Below are 27,540 nucleotides of genomic sequence, written 5' to 3'. Positions count from 1 at the left end.
ATGTTGGAATGTTAATGGATTGGGGGACAGGATAAAACGGGGTGTGGTGTTGCAATACTTGAAACGTTTCTCCCCTGATGTAGTGTTATTGCAGGAAACACATCTGATTGGGAACGCTTGTCATGCTATGAATAGGCGGGGATACCACCTTGCGGCCCACGCTGGTTTCACCTCCGGTTCCAGGGGGGTGGGTATTCTTGTTCGAAACTCCCTTCCCCTGGCGGTTGACAATGTAATGTGTGACGATAGAGGGTGTTATGCTGCCCTCACTGGTAGGTGGGAGGGGAAGACCATCACGCTGCTTTCTGTGTACGTCCCCCCGGTTTGCAGTCCTCGACCTTTGCTGATTTGGGGAGGGTGGTTCTGGGACTTCTTGACTGTATGTTGATCGTGGGTGGAGACTTTAATTCTGTTGTTTCTGGGGTAGAGGACCGCCATCCCCCCAGGGATCTCGCAAGGTCCCAATCATGGTTGAGTGGATTTCTGGAAACGTTGGGCTTGATTGATTGTTGGAGGGTGATGCACCCGGGTCGGACGCAGTTTACCTTCCACTCGGGTGCCCATGATAGCCTGTCCAGATTGGACTATGTTTTGATGCCGGCAGCACAGGCCTCATTGATAAATGAGATCAGACACTTAGCTAGGGGGATTTTGGATCACTCTCCCGTATGGCTTCATATGGACACTAATCCGGGCACTGGGGGTCGAGAGGCTCCGATTAACCCCTGGTATTTCCACAACCCTAAGACCCGTGCTGAACTTATTAAATCTTTTGATCACTACTTTCTTGAGAATGAGGGATCGGTGTCTTCTTCTGTCTCCTTGTGGGAAGCGTTTAAGACGGTCCTTCGTGGACATGCCTTATCATTGATTGCTGGTGCTAAAAAGATTAAGAATGAGACTGTGGTCCGACTTGAGGCTGATATTACTGAACTGGAGGGAGAGTTGGAGTTGGGGGTCACCCGAGATAAACTTCATGTCCTCGGTCTCAAACAGTCTGATTATAAGGCCCTGGTGACTGATGCCGCTAAACTCATGAGTAGGGAGCGACAGGGGCGGCTGTATGATGTGGGGGACAAGGCTGGGAAATTGATTGCCTGGTTGGATAGAAAGGACAGAGCGAGTCGTGTGGTTCCGATGATTGAGAGACCTGATGGAATGCGTGTGACTGACCCGGTTGAGATAGTTGAGTGCTTCGCTGATCATTTTCGGGAGGTTTATTCTCCAGTGTCTATTAGGCCCGAAGAAGATTCTCACCAGTTGTTGAGAGATATTTCGCTGCCTTGCCTGTCGGACTCAGACAGGGAGCTGCTTGATGCGCCACTTTCAGTGGATGAGATAGCTCTTGCCATACGCTCTTTTCGATCGGGGAAGGCTATGGGTCCCAATGGTCTCCCTATTGAGTTATACAAGCTGCGTCCAGAGAGGATTGCACCATATCTCTGCGGTATGTTCTTAGAATCGAGGGATACTGGCACCCTCCCTTACGATCAACGTCTTGCATCGATAGTAGTGATTCATAAAGAGGGGAAGCCACGGGCTTGTTGTGCGTCCTACAGACCCATATCGCTTCTTAACGCGGAGCCGAAGATCCTCGCTAAGGTGCTAGCGAACCGTCTTATTACTGTGATTAGTGACCAGTCCGGATTCATCCCGCGCCGTAATACAGCACTGAATTTGAGACGCTTACACGGCGCTCTCGCGAGAGCCCCATATCTTCTGGAGTCGGCCATCTTGGTCTCCCTTGACGCCACGATGGCTTTTGATACTGTGGAGTGGTCGTATTTGTGGGCTGCTCTTGCGAAATTCGGCTTTGGTTCCGGCTTTATTAGCTGGGTGAAACTTCTCTATGAGGCACCGTTGGCGCAGGTAGTGGTCAATGGCCGTGTATTCAGTCCCTTCGCTCTGGGAAGGGGTACTCGGCAAGGATGTCCGTTGTGTCCACTCCTCTTTGTGCTTGCCCTGGAGCCTCTGGCTGCATGGTTGCGCTGGGAACCATCTATGAGAGGTATACAGTGGACCCCTGAGTTTGAAGATCGCATAGCGCTCTATGCGGACGATATTCTGTTGTACCTCACTTCGCCCCAAAAGTCCTTAAACGTGCTTTTTGATGTGTTGACTTCATTCGGACGCAATTCTGGCCTCGTGATTAACTGGTCCAAGTCCTGTATATATGTACTCGCGGGTGGAGCCCCTGCATTGCCGCGTGGTTGTCCAATACAGGTTACACAAGAGGGTTTCAAATATTTGGGAATTTTTATCACTTTGGACCCCGTGGCCAGATATGAACGTAATTTACTCCCTCCGCTACAACGATTGCGTTCCGACATGGTGGGCTGGCGCAGCCTTCCTCTGTCCCCCCTCGGGCGAGCGACCCTTTTTAAGATGATGTCTCTACCGCGGTTTTTATACGCGCTCCAGAATACGTTTGACGCAGTTCCGGCAAAATACTTTCGGGAAGTGGAGAGTCTACAAAGACAGCTGATTTGGGATGGGCGTGCCCGTATCACCCTCCCTAAACTTACACTTCCCTGGTATGACGGCGGTATTGCTCTTCCCGATATCAGATGTTACTACTGGGCCTCTCAACTAAGTGCAATCAATCACGGTATGTATGGTCCGGGTTTAGATCCCGCATTTGAGATGGATAGATGGCTGTTGCCGGGTCGGAATTATAATAGGGTGCTATACTCTAAGTCGGCGATCCGGACGCTTACTGGACCACCAAGATCGCGGTGCAGGTGTGGAATTGTGCAAATGCGGCATTGGGGTGGAGCGATAGACTAACCCGAGCGACCCCATTGTACGATTCTTCCAAGTTGGGAAGTTTATGGAGGACGAAAGGCTTTGAGAAATGGGATATGATTGGTATCAGTAGAGTAGGCGATCTCTGGGTTAAGGATAAGATTAAGACTTTTGAGGTCTTGAAGGCAGAGTATGAATTGAGTGATCGGGATTTTTTTCGCTATTTACAGATTCGTCACGCGTTGGGCTCTGCTTTCCCCATTGGGACCGTTATTCCGGAATCTTCCCCGTTGGAAGATCGAATACTTGACGGATATGTGCCCGATAGCACGATTTCTTTGATTTATAATAAATTAATTAATGATCGGTCGGACCTGTTAACGTATTTACGGGAGGTCTGGATCAGAGACGGTTTACTATTAGATGATGAGGACTGGCAGTCCGCGATTTCCTCACCCAAGGAGGTCGCGATACCGGCCCGTCTTCGACTAGTTCAACTCAAGATCTTGCTCCTTGTGTATGTTACTGGCCCGCGACTGACTCGAATGGGTTATTCTGTTGATGGGTTATGTATCCGTGGTTGTGGTCAACTTGCTACTTTCCTTCACATCATTTGGGAATGTCCGGAGATTGCTACATTTTGGAGTAGAGTGCATGCGGTCATGAAAGTGGTCACGGGAGTCGAGATACAACCGGAAGCTAGGCGGTGTCTGCTGAATGTATGGGAACCGAATGACTACGTCGTGGCTCAGACGCGATGGGCGACCCTGGCCAACATGATTGCGAAATGAGACATTGCACAGTTGTGGGGCGCTTCCCACCTGCCGACGGTCTCGGTGTGGAAGGAGAATATGGATTGGTGTATGTTTCGAGAGAAGACGGTATATGTGGCTCGAGGTCGGCCCAAAAAATGGGGTAAAATTTGGAGTCAATGGAACTCCTACAGAGGATACATATGCATACCACCCCTTCCTGATATCCCCGACGCCCCACACTCTCCCTGATCCGACATTCCATGATTTGTTCTAATTTACACGTTTTAAAACCTTGAGTCTTTTTTCCCCCGATTATGCCCCCCTCTCTGATTTTCGTTGATTGGCTTGCTTTATGATGTTATTGCCTTTTCCTTCCCGCTCAGAAATGCGCCTGTATTGTAATGCTCTTTTGCCTTGATTGTTTGTTTTATTTTTATATAATAAAAAGAGTTTAAAAAAAAAAATTATGCCATTGTCATGTGACCCAAATGTATTAATGTAACTTTACGTGTGTAAAAAAATGTCTATTATGGTAAATTATTCTGCACATTCTCTGGCAGTATTATTTCATTGTTTTAAGATTCCAACAACATTTTTGGCGAAATCTGCAAAGTATGTGGCAACTATGGCAGATATATAAATATGCAGTAAATCTTGCAGCCACATAATTGCATAAATCCACTGACCCTAAATAGAGATCATTGTTTTAGCAGCAGTCTATTCTGTAAGGTAAGAACAACGTAAGCATTTTCATTTCAATCAGTGACCATTGTTAGCCGCACCTTGAGGACAACAGCTTCAACAATATCTCCTGTCTGCAGACAGTATGTGTTGCATAACAATGAATGGTTTTTTTGAAAAATGAAATTATTATACATTTTTAAGTCCAGAATTAAGTATTGTTCTCTTCTTCTTACTGCTGCCAGCCAGTTTAGTCCACTATTTCACTTACCATTTTCAATAAATATTTTGGGAAAAATAAATACATTTTTGAGCAAAATACACCAAAATAAATTTGTAATAATAAAAACAAAATTGACTAAATGGAAATATGGTCCCTTTTTGCCAACTTTGGACACTAGTGACATTACCAAATCAAATCACTTAGCATTCAGCCTTATGGTGCATGGTGTCACTAGAGCCCCTTGGTGGGAATATTGGACCATATTGCATGGTTATCCTTTCGCTATTCCACTTGTACAAAATAACACATTTTATTTGGTCACATGCATATGCACTCTCTGGTTTAAAATAACATAAAATAATTTTCTTTATATGTACTACTCATGAAAACACATTGTGGGGTAAACCATACATGCGGATCCATTGAGTATAATGAGCTATTTGTTGTCAGTGTTGCAGTAGGGCAGGGACCCACTTAAAGCTTCACCTCTCTGGACTTAAAGGAAACTCGAAATGAGGGTCTTAATGTAATAGTTTAGATGGCAGTATAGTTGTTTTAGAATGATTTATTTTCATTGCGGTGCTCTCGTCAAAAGTGATGCATGTACATGAGGAAGTAGAAATTTAATTTCAAACCTATTGGCAGAGAGCACAATTACCTTTCATAAGTTGTTTATGCTTTGCTTTGCCGGTAGGACACAAGGGTGCTGTCTTTCCGGCTAAGGCCTTGGAAATAATAATGCAATAGGGGGTTTCAAGGAGCAAAACACACACATATAGAAATACATAATAGAATCATGTGTTAACTCAAACAAGGCTTGTGAACGTTCTACTTACAAGTCCTTGGACTGATATATCCAGCAAACGTAGAGTCAAATCTCTTCTTTGACATTTACTTCCTGTAAATGTCTGATTATTTCAGAGGAGAAAGGACCTTGTTGGTTATTACAGGCCTATTGTCAGTTCATTAGCAAGTAGCTAGTTTAGAAATGTAAGCTGGCTGCCTGGGTCATGGTTTTGTTTTATATTGCAATGCTGAAAAAGTTAGTTCTAAGAAACGCCTCCTCAATACCATTAAGACAATCTGATTACCCAATTCCAGCGGCTCTTAAAAACATGCCTTCCCTTGGGAGAATCCAGAGCTCGTTTAGTACCTAAGAAGAAAGAAGTCATTTCGCAGCAGTGATTTGGAAAATTGCTACACGTTCCCTGTGCTCTGTACAATGCAGTAATCATCTCTGCTGCTGGCAAACGTCAGAATTTAATGCAGACGCCCGGCAATGCCTGGCTCTTTTTGAAAAGCTCCAAAACTGAAGGCAAGGACAAGCGACACCGTGGTAATAATGACTGGTGTACAGATACACGTGGCAGGCTGTCCGAATACGACGCCGTGAATTTTGAGCGTGCAGGAACGTATTTGCGTCAGACAGTGACAGGGACAGCCATTTTGCCTTTCAAATGAACCTTCGCCTTTTCATCAGATGAGTTACATTTTAGCAGTGGAAAGTATCCGCCAACATCTGTCAAAGAAAAACTATATTTTCTTGTATTTGAAAGCGCAAATGTTAAAATCATACAGGGCAGTTTCTGTTTGTGAAACCCAGCGCAAGCAAGCGATGCAGCACACTATTAACATATCATGAAAAATAATCTCTTAACTAAATGTATAACAAAGTAAAAATATTAGTAGTGTGAAAAGGGCACGATTCTGTAGAACTGTTGGCATTTTGTATAGAATATAATACTGATATTCGCTCCGTCAATCAGAAGGTTTGTAATGCAGGCATTAAATATTGTTATTTGCCTCCAGTAAACGTTCTGTTAAAGTGTGAAGAAGAGACAAGAAGCAACTGCGAAAGCCGAACTGTGTGTAGATGGATGTTAAGAGTCATATCGCTCACCCACTGCCAGGAGTTATTGGCTGTTATCTGTCTGTTGGAAGTGGGTTATTAGTAGTGGTAAATATGCATCTACAACTGGCAATATTACCACTAACACAATATAGGGCTGAAAATAGGTCTTAGAAAATTATTCCCATGCTCAACCCTCGGTAGCTTGGTTGCAAGCAGGCAAGCTACAGTTCAAAGACAGGTATGTAAAGCATTTAAAAACACTAATTCAGTCACTAATTAAGACACAACTCACAATAAAAATCCAACACCAATTTATAACAATAGGAAATATTTGTATCTTAAAAATGACACCCAGACAAAAAGGACCCGGAGGTACCCGGAGATATGAATTTCTAAAGATTTAGCACTGTATAGCACATAAAAACCTATAGCAAGATAGCGGAGTGAGCCGACGTGGCTGCCTCGCGCTCGGTCCCTGCCCGAATAAGAGCACTTAAAATAGCTTCCCCCAGCCTTATCTGCACTCAAAGGGGGCCACTCAACCTTGAAAGGTATACGGCACAGGCTGGTGGAATGACCAACGCTGATTAACCCTGAATCGGTACCATTTGGGCAGAGCGGGAGCCGTTGTCTACCGCAAGGGCTCCGAACGGGTCCGCTGTAACCTGCACAGCTCTATCAGCAGTCCTCCGAGTGATATTGATGAAGGCGAGGACCACTCAGGCCTGAGAACTACCTCTCGCCCGCGGATTGCTCCCCAGAGGGAGTGCGAGTGTGACGAGAGTGGCGGGCTGCTCCCCCGAGCCAGAGGCTCCTGCATTGGCGGCCCCTCACACCGGCGGCCTCAGACAACGCATTTGTTTGGTGAGGCCCAGTGAGACACGGGGGGACCGGTGACATAGTGCTTGACAGCGGTGAGTGGGCTGCCTCTGCAACACTTTCCCACACCTACGATCACCTCAAGCAGTGGAAAAGGATCCGTTGACACCCCCGAGCTCCTCAGAGGAAGTGTTCAGGATCGAATGTGTGCGCTCAGGTTGGAACCCGACTCTCTTCTGCCTGGGCGTATTGGTGGTTGGCGTTGCTGGGTCCCCCTGGTGACATCCAGGGTCCCTCTGGGTCCTCCCTGCCTGAGTTCCCCTGCTGGATTGTCCTGTGGGGAGCACACCCGCCCTCAAGTGGCGCTGCCTTAGGCTCTATCGGGGCCTGGTTTTCTTTACCCGGGCCTTCCAGCATCACATCAGTGAGTCAGGGGACCACCACGGGCTCCCTATTAGATCGGCCCTGACTGCGCTTACCGTAACAGGCAGGATTCCTTGATTAGGTGACAATCCTGCAGCCTTACTGTCCTGCTGGTATTTGGAGACCTCCCCCTGGTTCGATGTTCCCTGGAAGGTGTGCAAGCGGGGCCTGTCCATACTATTGTTGGTCATTCACCGCACAATCCTTTGGAGTCTTGAGTCCATTAGGCCTCAGTAGGGACCTCCCACTGCCTACAGCCTGCTACGACCAGGCAGCTTCATCGCACTGGGTTTCTGAGGGCCCCGGTGTTCTGGCTGTGACTACACCCACTCTTGGTGCCCCTGTCTGTTTTCTCCTTCGCTATGGTGGCACGAAAGCGTGGCTACTGCCAAAGTAAGAAAAACAGATCTGTCAAGGACATGCTGCTTAAGGGCCAGACAGAGGCCCAGCAAGAGAAAGCCCCCACAGAGGTTCCTAAGCAGTCGAGTGGAGATGGGGGAGTGGACGGCTCGGTGACTCATGAGTTTTTTGTAGCAGACTTCGATTCACTCTGAGAAGACCTTCAAACAGTTAAAAAAGATCTTGCTATGAAACTCAGGGAAGCGCACCGGGACATCGTCAAGGTAGAGGACAGAGTGGCTGCGCTCGAAGAAGGCTCCCTGACCAGAGATGCGGAAATCGGTTCCCTCCAACAAGAAAGCATTCGCCTGTAGGATCAGCAGCTAGATCTACAGGCCCACCGAAGACCTGTAAAACAGGTCCTGGAGAAATAATATCTGCATTAGGAGGGCCCCTATGGGCGACGAGGGAACAGACCTAGAAGGTTCTGTGTAGGAGTTGTTTGGAATCGTCATGGGAGACAACTCTCCTAAGAACATCAAGCTAGACAAATGTCACAGAGTTGGCCCTCCAAGGACACTGCCTCGTCCGCCAGTAGATATCTTGGTCTGTGTCCACAACTTCACAAAAAGGAGGCGATCTTCAGGGCAGCCCGCTCAGACCAGAAGCTACAATTTCACGGCCACCCCCTTCAACTTTTTCAAGACCTAGCAGCATTCACGCTTTTAAAAAAGAAAGGCTTCCGCCCGATCACTGGTTACATCCGCTCTCGCGGAATCTCCTACTCCTGGGGCCATCCATTTCGCCTTATCTTCCAATTGAACGGTAAGACCCAGCAGCTATGCTCCCTGAGGCTTATAAACTCCTTGAGATTACTTCCCCTGGTTCGGCCTTCCAGCGCACCTCCTCGGCGGAGAGGGCCCGAAGCGAGAACAGCTGTGACCCAGGCGTGGCTTTAGATCTACGCCCTATCGCCCAAACCCAGCAGCCACGGCAAGGGAGCGATCGGAGGTGTTGCATTCCCTCCCCAGAGGAGAGAAACAAGAAATAGATCCCCCCATGAGGTATTGCTCAATCGTAGAAGGGTGACCGATTCACGGGTAGGGGCAGAGGCTTGGACTCACCTCGAATGGAGCTGACTGGCTTCGCCTTGTTGTCCCCACCAGACTCAGACTTTCAAGTCTTGAAAGAGTCTAACGTCTTCTTTTTTGCTCTAATTCTTTCTTTTTTGTTGAGGGGTTGGGGTATGGCACCAAAGCTCTTTATAACTGAGGCAATGACAGGGGTGCTCCAGTCCCCAGACCAGGCTCTTTTTGTAGGAGGTGATTTTAACCTAGTTATGGATGGAGGAATGGGCTGCTGCACACAGCAGATAGGACAGACAGGGCTTTCACTCCAGAGGGGTTGGCTTGGCTGGTCGACTGTGGGATACGTGATGTTTGGCACCTGCAGTACTGAGCGGAAAGAGACTACTCATTCTTCTCCACAGCCGATAGGACTTTCGCATGTGTAGACCACTTTTTAGCCTCCCCTGCGGCATGGGAGCTCACCAAAGACTTTTCCATTGAACCCCGCTCCCTCTCTGACCAAGCTATTACACTTACTCTTTCTGTTCCCACATGCCCTCCCAGTGACCTCCATGGCGCCTGCGCGAAACTTTGGTGCACTCTCCTGATATATATGGTCCTCAATCAAACAGGTGAATTCTGACTATATAGAGGTTAACTACACTGGCGGGATCCCCCTTTCATAAGTTTGGGAAGCCCTTAAATTAGTAGCCAGAGCTGCCCTTATTGCGAAATCAGCATATGATAACAAAATTTGAAAGGATAAGAGAGAGGAGCTGGGGAAAACAGTGTTAGAACCTGAATCCATCCACAAATGTACAGGAGCACCCCAAATTTGGTGTAACTTGGAACAAGCACAACTTCAACTCAAACGCCTTGATCTCGACAGGGCAGAATAAGCTATGCTCCCTCTCAAGCACAAATTAAATGTAGGTATTAATAGAGGGGGTCAGATGCTAGCCCACTGCTTACAAAGCATTCAGCATGCTAGCACGGTTAAAGCTATCCATACACGACCGGGCCTGATAACACACAACACCCCAGATATAGCAGCACAGTTTTGGGCATTCTATGCCAACTTATACATGAGAGATACCTTAGCTGCCCCTGACCCAATGCTCTACCTCCAGTCCGCTGCAATCATCCCATTGCCATCCCTGGAATCACACACGTTTGACCAAGCCATCAGGATCGAGGAAGTGATTGCCGAAATCGCAGGACTGAAGCCCAAGAAAGCGCTGGGCCCAGACGAATTTAGCAATATTTTTTACAAGACTTTCCGCTCCCTTTCTGACCTGCCTTTTTAACTCCTTCGCATAGAGGTTTTTGCCACTTTGAACTCGGACCAGTGCTACAGGAGTAGCCAATCTGTTTTCCAGCCTACCCAGTGTCCAGCGTGAGGAGGAGTCATTCATCGAGGCCGCAGCGGAGGTGAGAGGCGCGGCACAGGGACTGCGAGGACCAGCAAGCAACACCAGCTGTGTCCTCTTCCCGTGAGAGCCGCGCCCCCTCCCAGTGCCACGCCCCCTCAAGCAGCGCTCTTTACCTCTCGCGGCCCCCGCTTCGCGGGAGCCGCTCGCATGGAGGTTTTTGCCACTTTGAACTCGGACCAGTGCTACAGGAGTAGCCAATCTGTTTTCCAGCCTACCCAGTGTCCAGCGTGAGGAGGAGTCATTCATCGAGGCCGCAGCGGAGGTGAGAGGCGCGGCACAGGGACTGCGAGGACCAGCAAGCAACACCAGCTGTGTCCTCTTCCCGTGAGAGCCGCGCCCCCTCCCAGTGCCACGCCCCCTCAAGCAGCGCTCTTTACCTCTCGCGGCCCCCGCTTCGCGGGAGCCGCTCGCATAGAGGTTTTTGCCACTTTGAACTCGGACCAGTGCTACAGGAGTAGCCAATCTGTTTTCCAGCCTACCCAGTGTCCAGCGTGAGGAGGAGTCATTCATCGAGGCCGCAGCGGAGGTGAGAGGCGCGGCACAGGGACTGCGAGGACCAGCAAGCAACACCAGCTGTGTCCTCTTCCCGTGAGAGCCGCGCCCCCTCCCAGTGCCACGCCCCCTCTAATCAAACAGGAATTTAGGTGAAAGCAGTACCGCGCATCGCGGGACGCGCGCGGGCCGCAGCCCGGGGCGAAGCCCGGGCCAAGGGCGGGCCCGTTGTTGCCCGTTAGTGACCGGCAGAGACCGGACCGGGCCACCCCCCTTTCGGCTCTGGTTCCACAGCCATCAGACCTCAACCATGCCGCCGAAAACCAGGAGTAACACGAAGACCAAATCCAAGAATGCCCAAGAGGTAGCACAAATAACTGGACCAATCGATCTATTCATTTCACGGACACACGAGGTAATCAATCAGAGTATCTCCCTTCTCGAAAAAAGAGTGTCACTGGACCTCATGAACGCAAAACGATCATCTCTGGGCACCCTAGCAACCGCTACTTCCCCTATTCATCTAATTTCCCCAAACTGTTCTCTTCCCGCGACTGTGACTGCTCCTGATACTAACACAGTCCCGTCTATAGTAGATCTATCTGTAACGCAATTCGAGTCTGATCTATCATTAACATCAGATAATCTAGAGGCAACCCCTGATTTAGCAGCCTGTCAAATACATGAAGGATCTCAGACTAATATAGCCATGTATCTTCGAGGAGAAAGAGAAGGAGCCATTCCAAAATTAGGCAGCACAAACCCCACTGGCAATGTAGTAGGCACGGCTACATCCCCAGGTCATGCCATGGAGCAGTTAAAACATACAACACAATCTCTGCAACCAATCACTTCTTTCTTTTTAGAAACCAACCTCTCGCACTGCACAATCCCTAATGAGGCAATTGATAACCCCTGCAAAACATGCAAAGCCACCTCACAAGTATTAACTGCAACAAAAGACCTTTTGGTCCATCATTTGAAACCTATCCAATTAAGCATTAGGAATCTCGAAGCCCAACTGGCAATTCTTTCTGCAACACTCCTTGATACCAATACACACTTAGTGAGTAAGGGGCCGCGAAATGCCCCTCAGTCCTCCAAAATTCCTTTCCAACCACATCCACCCAAAGTAATAAAACAACCAACCCCAACTATTTTACCCTCAAAAAATCCAAAACAAAACGTTTTGAACCACAATCCACAAAATGCAACCCCCCGAGCACAAAAGGGTAAAATCAACGCGGTGTTGAATCAACAAACACCCAACATAGGCTCGGCTATCCCAGTCATTTCAGGGCCTGCAACAGGTAACCTAAACAAAACTCACCCCACAAAAAAGTTAACACCTCTCCCGCCCAAACGAACGGTCTCTCAGTCACCTCCCAAAAAGTTTCTTAAAAAAGCAGCAGGACTTAGACGTCCAGCCCACTTGCCCCCAGAAGCCACCCCATATACATTAGTACTCACAGGTGTACCAGAACTAATGGACGATACACCGGAAACCGCCTGGTCACTCAAAAATAAGGTCATGCAATGGCTAAGCATCAACAGGCCACTAGAATCCCATCATTCGGGAGGGATCTCTACAGTCCGCAGGGTAGTATGGGTAGGTAAAACACCAAAATCGACCCGTGGGGACTGTATCATAGTAACATGCAGAGACCCCTCCACTGTGGATTATATCTGCGCGTGGCCCTCGCTGGAGAAAAAGGGGGGAATAGATGCTCGACATCTCTCCTTCTTTTATCCCCCAACGAGACAACATCATTACACCCCATCCTGGAATTGGCACCAGCCCCAAAATGACCAGTGGAAGCAGACGGAGTACCCCTACGACCACAGAGGCGGAAATGCTCCAAGAGACTGGCCAAGGCAATATAGGCAAGATAGACCCTTCCAGTCATACGAAGGCTGGCAGGGCTTTCCAACACAAAATCGTTTCGATTGCCTTGAGATGGTCAATTGACCATTCAGGGTTGAACCTAAGAGTAAAAACTTCAATACCATAGACCAACTAGTAAATCAAAGTCAGCAGCGAGTGTCACCGAAGCCCATTCCTCATACCCACAAAAACTTAAACTCGGAGACTATCACTGCTTTCCTTTGTAATTCCACCAATGCAATCCATATCATACCTCCCGACCCCCCTGGAACTACCCCCGATTCATACTATCACCAAACCAAAATCCCTAAAGACCCTATTAACCTCCTACAGGCCCAGACAAACCACCTGACAGACACTCTGGCCGTGAGCACTTCGATAGAAATACCTCCCCTTCATGCCTCCCCCGATTCCACAAACTTGAGCCTTTCCATCGCTTATTGGAACGTCGCAGGTCTGTCCTCAAAAATAACATTGGAGCTATGGCTCGACACAGCCAGGGAACATCAGATACTCTGCCTCCAAGAAACATGGTGTACAACCCCGTTACACCTTGTGGGATATAAAACTTTTTTCACCTCAGCAGTGCAGGGAAACATGGGCAGACCAAAGGGGGGGCTTATGATCTATGTTGCTAATACTCTTCCCTTTAGAGTGAAACTATTAAAAGAGTCTCCAACTTTTCAAATCATGCAGATAACAACTTCCAAAGGTAATAATTATGTTCTCATTAACTACTACAATAACTCTTGTACCTCGGACTGTTGGATCAATTTAGAAGAGATCGCTATATTCCTATCCTTACTGCAAAGCAATAACAACTCAACTACAACCCATCTAATCTGGGGTGGTGATTTCAATTTTCCTTTGTGCCCAAACCACAAAAAGGGAATCTGTGGATTGCAAAATGAACTTGGCAACCCCATACCCCACTTTGCGCACTCGATATGTGGAAATAAACTGAACGACATCATATTTTCCTTAGACCTGGACTATGTAAACGAATTGGTTGACCCGCAGCAGGATTTCCTACCAACTTTCCATGGAAGAGGCTATTCAACAACGATAGATTACATAATAGCCTCCCACTCACTCAAAGGGCAACTAGGAAATTTCGAAACTGGGTCTAACCCAACAAGTGACCACTACCCACTTAGTACAAGTATCACCATCAAACTAGCAAATGGACACCCTGCAAAGCCGAGCTCTCTCAATCAGCAAACACTGTCCATGAACAAATTGAATGGTTATACAGTGAAATGGGCTAAGATCGACCCAGAAGAGACGATGCAGAGGGTCCTTGAAAAAACCAAACACTGGCTTTCCGAATGCATGTCTTTGGAGACACCACCACATAAAGTCGTTAGCAGTTTCCAAAGCATTCAGGAAACAATAAGGGATGAACTATTTGTCAAGTTAAAAAAGAACAATAAGTTCCCCACCATGAGTTGGTTCGACACCGCCTGTCGGAAGGCACTTTCATCCCTTAAAGAAGCCCTACATAGACCCTCGAGAGATTCTCAAGAAATCTCCAACCTAAGAAAAGCATATAACTCTGCTAGGCAAGACCGTAAAAAACAAATCAAACAAGACCTTTGGTCACAATTACACGACAGCGCCCGAAGAAAAGACAGCACTTCCTTCTGGCAAGTCATAAGATCTCCTTTCTTGGCCAATACTACAGAAATCCAACATCTTGACGTGGCAGTCACGGAAGAAGACTGGGTCTCCCATTTTTCAAAAATCTTCGGACCATCTCCGGATTCCGCAGAAGACAATTGTCCAGTAATAAACGATAACCATCCAGTGGGAAATAACATCTACCCGATAAAGATTCATTTCCACCTCAGCGAAGTCATAAAAGCAATCAGGGCATCCAAATCTGGTAAGGCTCCTGGCCCTGATGGCGTTCCAATGGACCTGTTCCTCCATAACGTAGACTTTTGGTCGCAGATAATCACCCGGGTCATGTCAGCTGTAACTTCGGTCGGCCTTTTCCAGTCATGGTCAACATCTACCCTTTTACCCATCTTTAAAAAAGGCGACCGTAATGATCCTGCTTGCTACAGACCAATCTCCCTTCTGGACTCCATGGGAAAGATCGCGGGCCGAGTACTCCTGGACCGTTTACAATCTTGGGCCCGGGAGAATAACATCATAACCGACCTGCAATATGGATTCCAGAGGGGGCTTGGGACTGTGGAGCAGGCCCTCAACCTCGTCCTCCTGGCTGGGAAATACGTTCACGCTAAAGGAGGTAACATCTTCCTTGTCTATGTCGACCTAAGTGCGGCATTTGACTGTGTCCAACATGCAAAACTTTGGCAAACACTCAGCGACCTTGGAGTGGACCCCCCAATAATAACTTTCCTACGAGAACTTTATTCTAACGCCGTAGGACGAGTAAGATTTGGTACCAGCGGCGAGCTGTCCCGTTCATTTCAAATAACGAAGGGAGTAAGACAGGGATGTGTACTGGCTCCCTTCCTGTTCAATCTTTATACAAACGGGCTTGAACAGGCTATGCTGCAAGGGAGCCAGGACTTACCCCAGATAAACCACCGTCCGATACCCACATTGCTGTATGCTGACGATTCTGTCATTTTAGCACGGACTTTGAACCAACTTCAGATACAAATCAATAAATATATTAATATATCAATAAATATGCAACATTCATGGACTCACTTGGCCTCAAAATAAATATTAAGAAAACTTTTACAATGCACATCGGTCCTAGGGTTAAAAACCCCAAATCGATAATGGTCGACAAAACAAAACTGGAAAAAACCTCAGTCTACCCATACCTGGGAATCTTAGTGGACGAAGCAATGAACTGGCGAAAGGCAATTGACGCCAGAAATCTTCATTTCCGTCGTGCAACGTCGGCACTGACCTCTTTCTCGAGGAAACTGGGGAAACCAGCGCCACCCGAACTCCTGACCATATATTATGGAAAATGCCATAGTGTGGCCACCTATGGAGCAGGAGTCTGGGGTTATGGTCGCACAGATCAGCTACAGGTAACTGAAAATGCCTTTATAAAATACATTTTAGCTCTTCCCCAAAGTTCCCACCGCGAGCTTGGCATGGAATACATCACCGACACCATCCGTTGCCAGCCAATTTTACTGTGGCATCGAATATGGACCAACCCCGAATGTCACTTAACTCGTTCCCTTATCACAGACTGTTTAGCCTTGACGAACTGGCGAAAAATTCCTTGGCTATCCTATATATGGAACTTCTTCAAAGACCTGGACCATCAGTCCTACTTCGAAGATCCTGCCTCGGCAGAAGACATTTCCAGGAAACAGTTAAAATCAATGTGTCTGGGTCATTTGAGGGAATTACGGAACCAGGCAGAGATCTCAAAATCATCAAACGAAAAAATCTGTGCCCAACAATCTGGCAAAGGCATACAAGCCTATCTGACATATTTTTTATCAAACCATGAAAAGTTTTTATTAACAAGACTTCGCTTTAACATCTTTTTTCGCTTGGTTTCATTTCCGGAAACCCATGATTGGTCCCGCAACCTGATGAACTGTCCCTGCGATGGAATCTCCCCACAGTCTACGATCCATGTTGTTCTATTTTGCAAATACTATAAACTCCCACGAAAAACGTGGATTATTCCACTTCTTCGATTTAGTGGCCACAGACAATGTTATTCTGCGTTTCACTATTTGCAATCTTTGAACACGCCTCATGAAGCCAAACTTATAGTAACTTATCTTAAAGCAGTCTTAACAATACGTCGTAATGCTCCAAGCTAATCTAATCTAGAACTATACAGAACCGAAAATTTTAATTTGTACTAAAAATCTTTCATACTCTGACTTATTTTTAAACTCATTCATCTGCTGATAACCTTTTTGTATGTACTTTTTATGATTATATTAATTGATAATCGAATAAAAGTTGATGAAACTCCTTCGCCAAGACCGGATCAGTGACTGAATCCATGCTGCAACCTACCATCTCTGTGATCCCGAAATCCGGGAAAGACCCTGTACATTGCATCTCCTATTGCCCAATATCCCTGCTCAATGTCAACGCGAAACTGTTTGCTTACATTCTGGCACATCGCCTCAACCCCCTGATGCTGGGCTTGGTCGACCCGAACCAAGCAGGGTTTATCCCCTGGCGTCAATGTGGGGACAGTACTAAGCACGTGTGTCACCTCATAGATAAAGTCCAGCGCTCCCAGGAGGAAACACTCTTGTTGTCAGTAGAAGCGGAAAAGGCTTTCGACGGGGTGCATTGTCCTATCTGATTGCAACTCTCAAACACTTCAGGTTGGGCGACTGATTTTTGCACTGGATACAAAGCATATACAGCATGCCCAGTGCAACGGTCCATGTGAATGAGGTAAGTTCTAAAGTGTTCCAAGTGGAACGGGGCACCAGGCAAGCCTGCCCACTTTCTCCACTCCTTTCCACCCTATACATGAACCCTTCGCTAAGAGGGTGTGGCATAACGCCAAGGCTGTGGGCATTAAGTTTGGACAGATCAGCATCTGAACAGCTTTTAAGCTGACAATATAATTTTTTCTGTTGCCCAGCTCCTCTCCTCTCTAGCGGTTATCATCTCCAAACTGGAGGCATTCAGGGTTTGTTCAGGCTTTAAGATGAACCTGTTAAAATCGCAAATTCTGAATCTCACCATCCAGCCGGACACAGAACAAACTCTCGGCACACAGTATATGTTTCAATGGGTGGATGCCGCACTCCCTTATCTGGGCATTGTGTTCGATCGGAGCCTCCCCAAAACCATTTGGACTAATTTCTCTAAACTCAGGGCCACAATCCACAAGGATTTAAATTGGTGGCAGGCGTCTGCCCCTATCCTGGCTTGGTAGGATTGCCACAATAAAGATAAATGTGCTCCCCCAAGCCCTCGACATCTTCCAGGTGCTCCCGCTCCCCCACGCTCAGAGAGCTGTGGCAGCTCCAAGGGGATATAGATTGATTCATCTGGGGAAGGACGATACCCAGATTGCAGAAACAACTTTTACAACGCACGAAAATGGAGGATGGCTTGGTGGTTCCTAATGTCCTGTGGTACTACCAGGCCACCCAACTGCGATTTCTGGTAGAATGAAACCATCCCATGATGGAAAAGCACGGCGTTTTTATGGATCAAACTGTGGCGGGCTCACACATATGGAGGGAGACCTGGCTTCTGCGAGTTCATAGATCCTGGGGTCTCTACTCATCTCCGGTCATGAGCCCTATATTAAAAGTCTGGGACAGGGTGGGGCGTTCTGCTGGTCTTTCGTCGTTCCCTTCTCCAATGACCACCCTGTTCGCTAACCCAGAATTCCCCCCAGGGCTAATCCTCACATGTCGCTAAGTGTTGGTTGGCAGGCAGGTGCAAAAGGGTAGGTTGCCTCTTTGATCATAATAGTCTCATTTTCTTCGACTAACTCAAATCACAATACTCATTGTTGGAGCAAGATAGGTTCATACAACTCAACTTACCGACTGGGTGCTTGGTCCCAACGTACTTCCCAACACAAGCAGACCCATGATCCCCTCCGAGTAATGGCTGTTCCTTAAATCAGACAATAAGAAACTAATTTCTGATATCTATCGCTTCCTAATGAAAACACCACACACACATAAAACGCCTGGTCAACGGCAGTGGGAGGCAGAACTCGGACCCAAACTAGCCGACAAAGAGTGGGGGAACATATTCTACAGGACCCATCACGCAGCATTGAACACGGGTCACACTGAAACGGCCTATACAATTACCTCTTACTGGTATTATACCCCTACACGCATTAAAAAATGGAATGCACTTTGTGATGGCCAGTGCTGGAGAGGCTGTGGAAACCCCGAGACGCTAAAACACCTACTGTGGAACTGCCCCAGGCGTACAAGATTTTGGGACTTAGTGCTAAACGACATAGATTGTGCCTTCCAGACTGAGATCCCACGATTCCCCTCTTACATACTAGTGGGACTTCCCAACGCTCTCACTTATACACTCCGGTCCATCAGGGGGCGACAGATAGCCGTGGCCCTTAACGCTGCTCGCAGGATTTGTTGGGCAAACTGGAACTCAAATAAACTCCCAGAACATAGACAATGGCTCCACCAACTTTGGCCATATTTAGGCATGGAGCGATTGTCAAGGTCTGCTAGTGCAGATCCCTTAACTTATGCGAAAATATGGTCCCCATTCATCAAAATCCTAGCTAAGGTATTCAGAGAATTGAGTAGCCTGGCATACCTGCATATCCTTAAAATAGTGCTGCCTGCTTAGGGAGAAGCCATAACACCACAGCATTGTTCCCCTGAAACATGATGACCTCCCCAGCAAATGCACACACTCAGATGGGCATTGCCAGAAGGGGGGGGGGGGTTTGGGGGAGTGGGGTCTCTTGTTTAATTCAGTAAGTTATCTTATGTTAATTCATTTATTCCTCCTGAGCAATGCTAAGCCTCCATTGCACACAGCAAATTATAGGCATGCTAGTAGGTATTCCCCACTGGGTGTTTTCAGATACTCATAGCGTATTTCACCCCCAGGTTTGTCCTGTCATGCGGCCGGCCCAATTTGGGTCGCAGGCGACTTGGTGTGTACTCTCCCTTTACCCAGATGTCACCTCGTTAATCCTCCAGGTACTGTTTGATACTCTGCATTGGTTTGCAGCAGCCGGCCCTATTCTTGGTCAATAAAAAGATTTAATCATAAAAACCTATAGCGCCAATTTGGACATCTGGTCACTCAAGACTGGGACAAAGTCAAAGTTTCAGGCCGACTGTGATAGAGCCCTGCGTGGCTACCCGTTGCAATAGGTCTGGATTAAAGTTTTTACCTTCTGACTTAGAAACTTTTCTGGAGATTTTCTTCCCAGGGTCCCTCGAAGCTCTCAGCCAGCCCGAAATCGGTGATGGTTCACCGGCTTGCCTTGCGGCAAGCTCCCGGTCATCTTATAGAAGTATGACCTCCGGAGCTTTCCAGAGGGACGAGCCAGAGATCCAGGCTGGCTCGCGGTTGAAGGTCGGCGGCGTGACTTTCGCAGTGGTCCCAGTCACCTTTTCTATGTTTGGATACAGAACACTTTACAGAGCTTTTTCTCCCAGGGTCCCTTAATAAACTTCATCAGTCAGGATTCAGTGAGGGTTCGCCAGCTTGGGTTTTGACCTGCTCCCGGTCAAACTCTTGAAGTTGGACCTCTGGAGCTTTTCAACAGGACGAACCTGGACAGCAGGCCAGCTCACGGTCCACCTATGGAGCAATTTTCCAAAGTTGCTCCAAACTTCTTCAAACTTCTGGAACTTCTTCCTGAAGTTCCTTTCAGTGTCCCATAGTGTCCAAAACCTACTCCAAGGGTCTGGAAGCTCCAAGATGGTCCCGGAAAGTTTGGGATTTCAATTCCCACAATCTAATTGGACAAAACCTTACTAATTCACTGGTAGTACTCCAGGCTGGGGTTTCTTGATGCTGATGGTCCAGGTGAGCTCTGTTAACCTGCAGCTTGCAGGAAGTCAACTCTTTAGTCCATTTGAAGTAGGTTTGATCCACAGGGCTGTAGTTACAGATTGTGCAGCAGGTGCAGTTAGTCAGAGTGCTGGGCCTAGTTAGTACAAATCAAACTTCCATCATGGAACCTTTCCTCTTCTGTAGTTTCAAGCAGTAGATCTCAGAGGGCCTGCCCCTCTCAGATACGTATTCAGTGTTCTCTGGGGTCACACACAAGGGCACTCCTGTCCAATGAGGTGCAGGGTGACACCCCAGAACATGGCCATTTCCTCCAAAGTGTGGCACAATGGTCTCCCAGAGAGCACTATCTCTCCAAATTTCAATATGGTTGAAGTTCCAGCAAAGCGGTAAGTGCTAAATAAATCAACCTCCAGGATGGCTCATCTCCATATTCTCCCTATCCCTGGCATCTGCACATCCCTTCCTTAAGCCTGCCATCTGACTGGCTTCAAAGAGGAGTGTACATGAAACGGGTTTCTCCTGCCTGACTCCTCCTTCGATTGAAGATTATTGTTTACAACCCCTCCCCCTGCTCTGGCTTTCCTGTGTAGCAGAACTTTCTCCTCACAAATGGCTCTTTAACCCCAGGCGCTAGTTATTATCACCCCATCAATGCAGCCTGGCCAATCAAGTTAACTCTGACCAATCAGGACAGAGGACTGGAAGGCAGCATTTTGGCTTACAGATAAGAAAGTCTTATCACTTTGTGTCTGTTCATTTTAGGATAAATTCAACAATATATGTTGTTGGATTTATCAATACCATTCTAGTAAGTCCTTGAATGATATTTTTTATGATTCTCCTAGCGGGAATTATTAGTTAATAACGTCTTGCCATGTTACCTATGAGGCTAGTGATATGCAATGGGAAAAATTAACTGGGCAATTTCTCCAACATAAGGGCTTATAAAACATATTTTTTTAGGACCCTGCCTATATATACAGGTCCTCAACCCCTGGCACACCTAGTGGAGACTTTAGAGGTTATTAATATGTAAAAATATTGCGGATCCTTCCTCTACAGTGCTTCTAGCACAAAGGCCAATTATGGGAAGCACTCTACTATAATTTGGCAGTGAAATGTGCAATTTCACTGAACCCAAGGCATATAAAACCTATTTTATAAGGGTTATCTTCATAAATACCTGACCCCCCACCACTGGGACATCCATGGGAGACTCTGGGGATACCTAAAATGCCAAAACATCTTAGTGTATTGATTTGTAAGTGTCCAAATACTAAAGTCGAGTTTGGGTACAATTGACATTTTAAAAGAAGTCCTGCAACAAAGGGCTACTTTTAAACTGACCTCAGGCCTCAGCAGTGCACACATGCAAGGGCGGGAAGGGCTACTGGACTCTAAACTGCCATGATTTGGAAAGTAGGGGACCCCTATATAAGAGATATGCTAGTTATACATAGGGAAGAAAATCTAGTTTGGAAAGGTCTATAACTAGACAAGAATTCAATTATATATATATATATATAGATATATATATATATATATATATATATATATATATATATATATATCTATATATATATATATAGATATATATATATATATATATATATATATATATATATATATATATATATATATATCTGTTAACCCACTACACACAGACTATCACCAACTGCACAAGTGCATTTTTTTCCAGTATTTATTATTTATGAAAATATATTTTTTCGGCTATTGTAAATATGCATTTTTTGGATACATTCCAATACATTTCATAATGAATTGATATTATTTTTGGAATTTCTCATTTAAATATAAAAATGCACACATAATTGAGCATAAAAAAAAAGAAGAAACGGAGAAAGACATGATGCAGGCAAAGCGGTAGATAGCACTACGCGCGTTTCGGCTTGGGAGCCTTCATCAGGTGACCCGTCTTTGGCATTAGGCAGCTCAGGATGTGAAGAAAAGCTGATTAAATTACACACGAAGTTCTTTAGAGCCTTGTAATCCAAACGTCGTTATATGTCATAGATATATTCAAGTATGAGCAGAAAATAGTGTCCTTCAACGTCGATAAAAATACTTCTAAGTGATAAGGAGGATATATGTGAGGATGGTAATTGGATAACCACAGAAAATTCGGCGATATGGACAATCACTCTGAAAATAAAAGCGTCTTTTGATGACCGGGGGCCAGAATGGTGTTCACGGACAGTATGGCGATAGTACTAATTACGTTTAGCGTGCAGCAAGGTCTGGCCCTCACGGCGTCTGTTGCTCTGTAGAAACCGACCTCTCGTGTCGGAAAACAAACTGCCATGCCCTGTTATATACTTGGGACTTAAAGGTAGTTTTAATCCCCATTCTCTATTATGTACTAGGGCTTTTTAGGGGAGGTCATACCAATCATAGGGGTACCCTAACCCATAGTGTATCCTAGTGTATGTAGATGTTTTCACTGTATTCTAAGTGTGTTTCCAGTATAACACTGGCCCTGAGTTGGTTAGGCAGAGCCCAGGGAGAGTTAGGGTCAGATACCACCAGTACCAGTCAGCAATAAAAATGGGGGTGCCCCTGGCACAAGGATGACTTTGCAACACTGCCCTGCAGACTCAACATGTGACGTAGGATCCGGGTATAATTGTGAGTAGGAAATCAACACCTATTAATGCCTGAGCAGAAGATAATGCTGTTTAATTGCTTGTAAAATTGTCTTTGCTTTGAGAATGATACCAGAAGAAGTGAAACACTGAGGCTTCCCAATAGGAAACCAGTGAATCCCAATAGGAAACTAGTGAATTACCTTCCCACTGATGACAAAGCTATTACTTGCTTATTAGTCTTCCTCCTTACAGTCCTAATCCTATGAGAATGTAGCAGCACTGCAGCCCTTTACTCTGCCACCATAGCCAAGAAAGACAGCAAAAGTGGGTGTAGAGGGGTCCACCCAGGAGGAAACACAATGAAATTCCAGAAAACAAAACTACTCTGATCACAAAGTCCAGCTGGCAAACCCCCTAAGAGTCTGAATACAGGAACCAACAGAATCATGCATAGATTACAGCAAGGTCTAGGGGTACTCCCAAAAAGAGCAAGCGCAAAGCTGTACAAAAAGCCACAGTACCCCAAAAGGAACCCTACACACTTGACTCAATGAGATGAGCATAGGTGCCAAGAGTAACTAAACAAGGACCACTCCACGGTAGCAAAATGACGCAATTACATTACAATGTCCAGTCAATGAAAATTCCTACACCTGTTGTAAACTGCAACCATAAGGCTGAAAGAAATAATTGTGGTCCAGAAAAGTACTGCAGAAATACTGTACAGGCTTTTGAGCGAGAAGAATATGCACCACTCAAATGCACAGCAAAGATACCTTGATCGGGAGACTGAAAATCAACCAACCATGAAACCCCCAATTGACCAACACACATCAAGTGCCACAAAACAGAAAACAACCTCTTGAAATCCCAAAAGCAAACACACAAAGAGCTACTGGCAAAACATGATTGACAACAGCTATGTTAATCATTGAACCCGCAAAGCCTCAGGCCTCTGTTTCATTTCCGCCAGAGAGCATAAGTATCACAACAAAGAAAGGAGAATATGAGCAATGCCAAGTAAACAGAAGACAGGACCACAGATAACATCTGGGCCAGTTAAAGCATCACTGCCTAAGCATGAAGAAGCTTTTGCCTGTAGGGCCAACCAAAGAAATAGGCATATGCTGCACTGGCAAACAGCAGGAGAACCCTTCTTCCGCATGATCACCTGCATCTGTAATACAAGGCCCAGTAGCTGGATAAACTCGTCATCATTGTTGACGACCACAAGAAGTGCCCCCACGACTGTTAGAGTAGAAGAGATATGGTTAAGAACAGAAACACAAACCTCAAACACAACATGATAAACCACTACAGCATGCCAAACTTCCCACAGCAGGAAGAAAATGGAGGGGAGAAGCACAAGAGCCTCTGAGCTGACTTATGTGTCAAGAGGAACTTAATAGGGGCGCGAGCTAATAACAGAAGTATAGAGGGTCAGCTTAAGTGCTGAGCATTGGAGGAAGGTAAGGAAACATGAAGCTGAGCAAAGCAAGTCAGCAAAAAGAAGCGGGCACACCATAAACCTAATGTCAGACTTGTAAGATTTAAGCACTTCACATCACATCGCATCCCTCAAAAATGTGTGCCACCAGTGCTTGAATAATATGCAAAACAACTAACATCAGAAAAAGGAACAGAAAAAAAGAGGAAGAGGAAAGGCCGTTGTTTACTTTTGTGCCATAAGAGAAGGAGTTATCATAAAAAAGAACCTTTCTGGAGGTGCCAAGGAATGAACTTTCTTGTCTGGGTTAACAAAGGGATTTGTCCTTCTCTAGGGTGAGACTCGCCCTCTTATAGAAATGATTGTTAAAATTAAAAGAAGATATGCTGTGTGTGGGGTCTGGTACAAACACGGTTTTCATTGGGAGTAGCCTTTTGTACATTTTTGGGGGCAATCAGCAAAACCTATACAAATTGCAGAAGTGTAACTACACAACTATGACTGGTGTAGAAGTAAGGTTGATTGCACATGATGGGTTTTGCGTAAAACTGCTCTGTAGTAGTAATGCTCTCCAGTTTTACTTTTTCCACCTTGCACATATAGTTTTAAGCCTGACATATCTAATAAATCACCGAAAGATTTGCAGCATCATTAATTAAAGATGTGTTACCCTTCCTTTCAGGTCTTCATGAAGTCTGGTGTGCTGGCCAGGCTAGAGAAGCAGCGTGACAAGCTGATTTCCCAAAAACTGGTCCTCTTCCAGGCTATTTGCAAAGGATCCCTCTGCCGACAGAAGTTTAGAAGTTTGAAGGTAAACAGATTATTTTTTATTACTATGCCATCACCAAATAAGCTGAATAAACATCAACAGATCATTATGCAAACAGTGACACAGAAGGACATTTTGCCAATACACTGGATGTCTCTTTACAAGTACCAGCATTCTGAATTCCACTCAAAATTATTGTAAGAAATGTTATCTGAAATGTATCCTCCTGCACAGTGTATTTCTCCGTTCACCAAGCATTTAAACTAAAGTCAGTGTGTTTTGTTTTAGTTAATATTTAAAAATTCGTTCATTTGGATCTCAGATCATTGCCCGCAGACAACTTCAAATGCCATCTGAAACATGTTTTGAATTTTTTATGAAGTTATGTGAAGATGACTTTTACACGATAGGGAGCATGGCTTGCGATGGTGAAGGGTTTGACTTGATGACAGCAAATACAAACCTGAAAATATGGACTCATGAGCAAAAAGAACACCAATCATTGTTCTCATTGAGTTTGCTGGAAATAAGTGTGGATCCAGAATGGGTTCATAAATGTGGGACTTTTGGAAGAGAATGGGGAACTCATGGCAGGGAAACCCATGGAACTTCTGGTAGATTTTAAAATAAATGCACATAACTAACGCGAACCAGATTGCGTCTTACAGAATCATTATGACTCTTCCATTGTCCAGTGAGGTGTTTGGATTTTTTCATGTAGAGTAATTATCACCTATTTGAGGTTTTTATCTACTACATGGGGTATAACGTCATGATGTTGGAGCATACTACACCATTATCAGCATGTTTCATTTTTTTCTGGGTATACTTCCTCAGATACATTTTGGCAGGTTTCGTCTGACAGTATTTTCCCTGGGGATGCACATTTTATCACACCCGATATTAAGCAAGAGGTATTCACTATCCTCAAGTCATATTCCTTATATGTGTGGTAATGGTAAATGCAGCTGCTTCAGGCTGGGATATAATTCCAAGTGGGCAGAGGTTAATTTGAGCTGGACAGGCATTTATTTTTCCTCATGAGATATTGACTGCAAACAAGAGAGAGAAAAAAACACAAACGGGAAAGAAAGACGAAGAAAAAGACAGAAAAAGCATCACAAAGGCAGGGACCGGCAAAAGTGGGATAAAGTGGTCCCAGTGTCTGGTAGTGGATTGATGAGGCCATTGGTAATCGGCGTGTTGATTTTTAATAGCACTGCCAGATCAGAGCTTTGGGCCCTGTCACTCATTGTTTTACAAATTAATCACTGCAAGTGGAGTACCTTTTGTTCCCTTTCGTATCACAATCCCAGCAACAAGAGGGAGATCCCTTTTCAGAAAAAGAATGAAAAGAACCTCTGCTTTAAATTATTTTTGCTCTGTCTTTTCATCATGGTATACTTGACAATGAACATCTGGTTTTACTGTTTCCCACATATTTTACAACCTGTTGAAGTTGGATGCGATTATCAGTTGCCGTTTGCAAAACAAAGTCCATGGATTGTGTCCATGTTTAAGGAGAGACCCTATGCCCTAGATAATTGATCTAAACAGGATGGGTGTTCTGTTTTTTTGTGACTCTTAGGGAGGTAGTAATAGAACATACTCTTGGTTCAGTGCTCAAGTAATCATTGAAACCTGCTATGGTAGCTTCTTCTGCTAAGTCTATGACATCTTTCCTGATGGCTTCACTGGGCTTGTATGGCAACTTTGTATGACCATGGTCATCTGAGATGAATCTCCGACATATATTTACGTAGGGCTTTCTGTTGTGTGACAAAATTGTTACACCTTGGACTCCTTCCTTGTTAAGTATATCAACATTCTGTTTGTGGTTGGTTTATTAGGGCTGCAATTTCAGCTCTGGATATAGAATTATAGACTTCTGGTTCTAAATTGTAAGTCTTATTAGGTAAGTTAAGATCGCTGATAGGACCGTTTAGGACCTGTTTAGGAACCACATAGATTCTAGGTGTAAACAGGGAATTTTGAATGTTTTTTCATTGTCACAAACTACAACCGCTAGTCAGTCGATAAAAACTAGTGTAATCTTACATTTCAAAAACATTACTGAAGTTCTATTTTACACTTCAAAGGTTCATGTTCATTGGTTCATAGGGACATAACTCAGTCACCTATTGAGCACTTTATTCTACATTATTTGAGACATTTGAGAGTTTAACCACCCAGTTCATGGGTGGTTCTGTTGTTGGCCTCAACCTCTTCTTCTTGTTATAATTGGTGAGTGGTCTGTCTGGTCTGTTTCTATTGGAATTCAGTTTATTCCTCTTCCCTCAAGAAGTGAGGAATAATGTGTTGACAAGAAAATTGCTCATCTAATGAGTTTGTGGTTTGCTGTGAATCTGAATGTTGTGGTGTACTTTTGTAGTTAACGCATAATTGGGATGAACTCAAACACCAGGAGTATTTAGTCCTTATTTAACATAACAGTGAGACACCAGACACTATTGATTATTATGCAGTGTTATGGTATTGAACCAATGTTATTGACTCTCTGAATGATTTACCTGAACAATAAC

At 45.5% G+C, this 27,540-nt stretch overlaps 1 protein-coding gene across 1 annotated transcript in view; it reads left to right on the top strand.

Annotated features, from left to right (window-relative positions):
* MYO18B (myosin XVIIIB) overlaps positions 1–27,540 on the top strand; it is a 1,710,199-nt gene that overhangs the window by 813,747 nt on the left and 868,912 nt on the right. Inside the window, exon 24 of the mRNA XM_078665559.1 lies at positions 24,911–25,039. Coding sequence (XP_078521685.1) covers positions 24,911–25,039 — 129 coding nt within the window. The remainder of the gene's footprint in view (positions 1–24,910; positions 25,040–27,540) is intronic.

The sequence above is a fragment of the Lissotriton helveticus genome, chromosome 11 (genome assembly GCF_964261635.1).
Source record: "Lissotriton helveticus chromosome 11, aLisHel1.1, whole genome shotgun sequence".
NCBI classification, from domain to species: Eukaryota; Metazoa; Chordata; class Amphibia; order Caudata; family Salamandridae; genus Lissotriton; species Lissotriton helveticus.
Note: the sequence above shows the minus strand (reverse complement) of the source record. Positions and strands in the feature narration are given on the sequence as shown.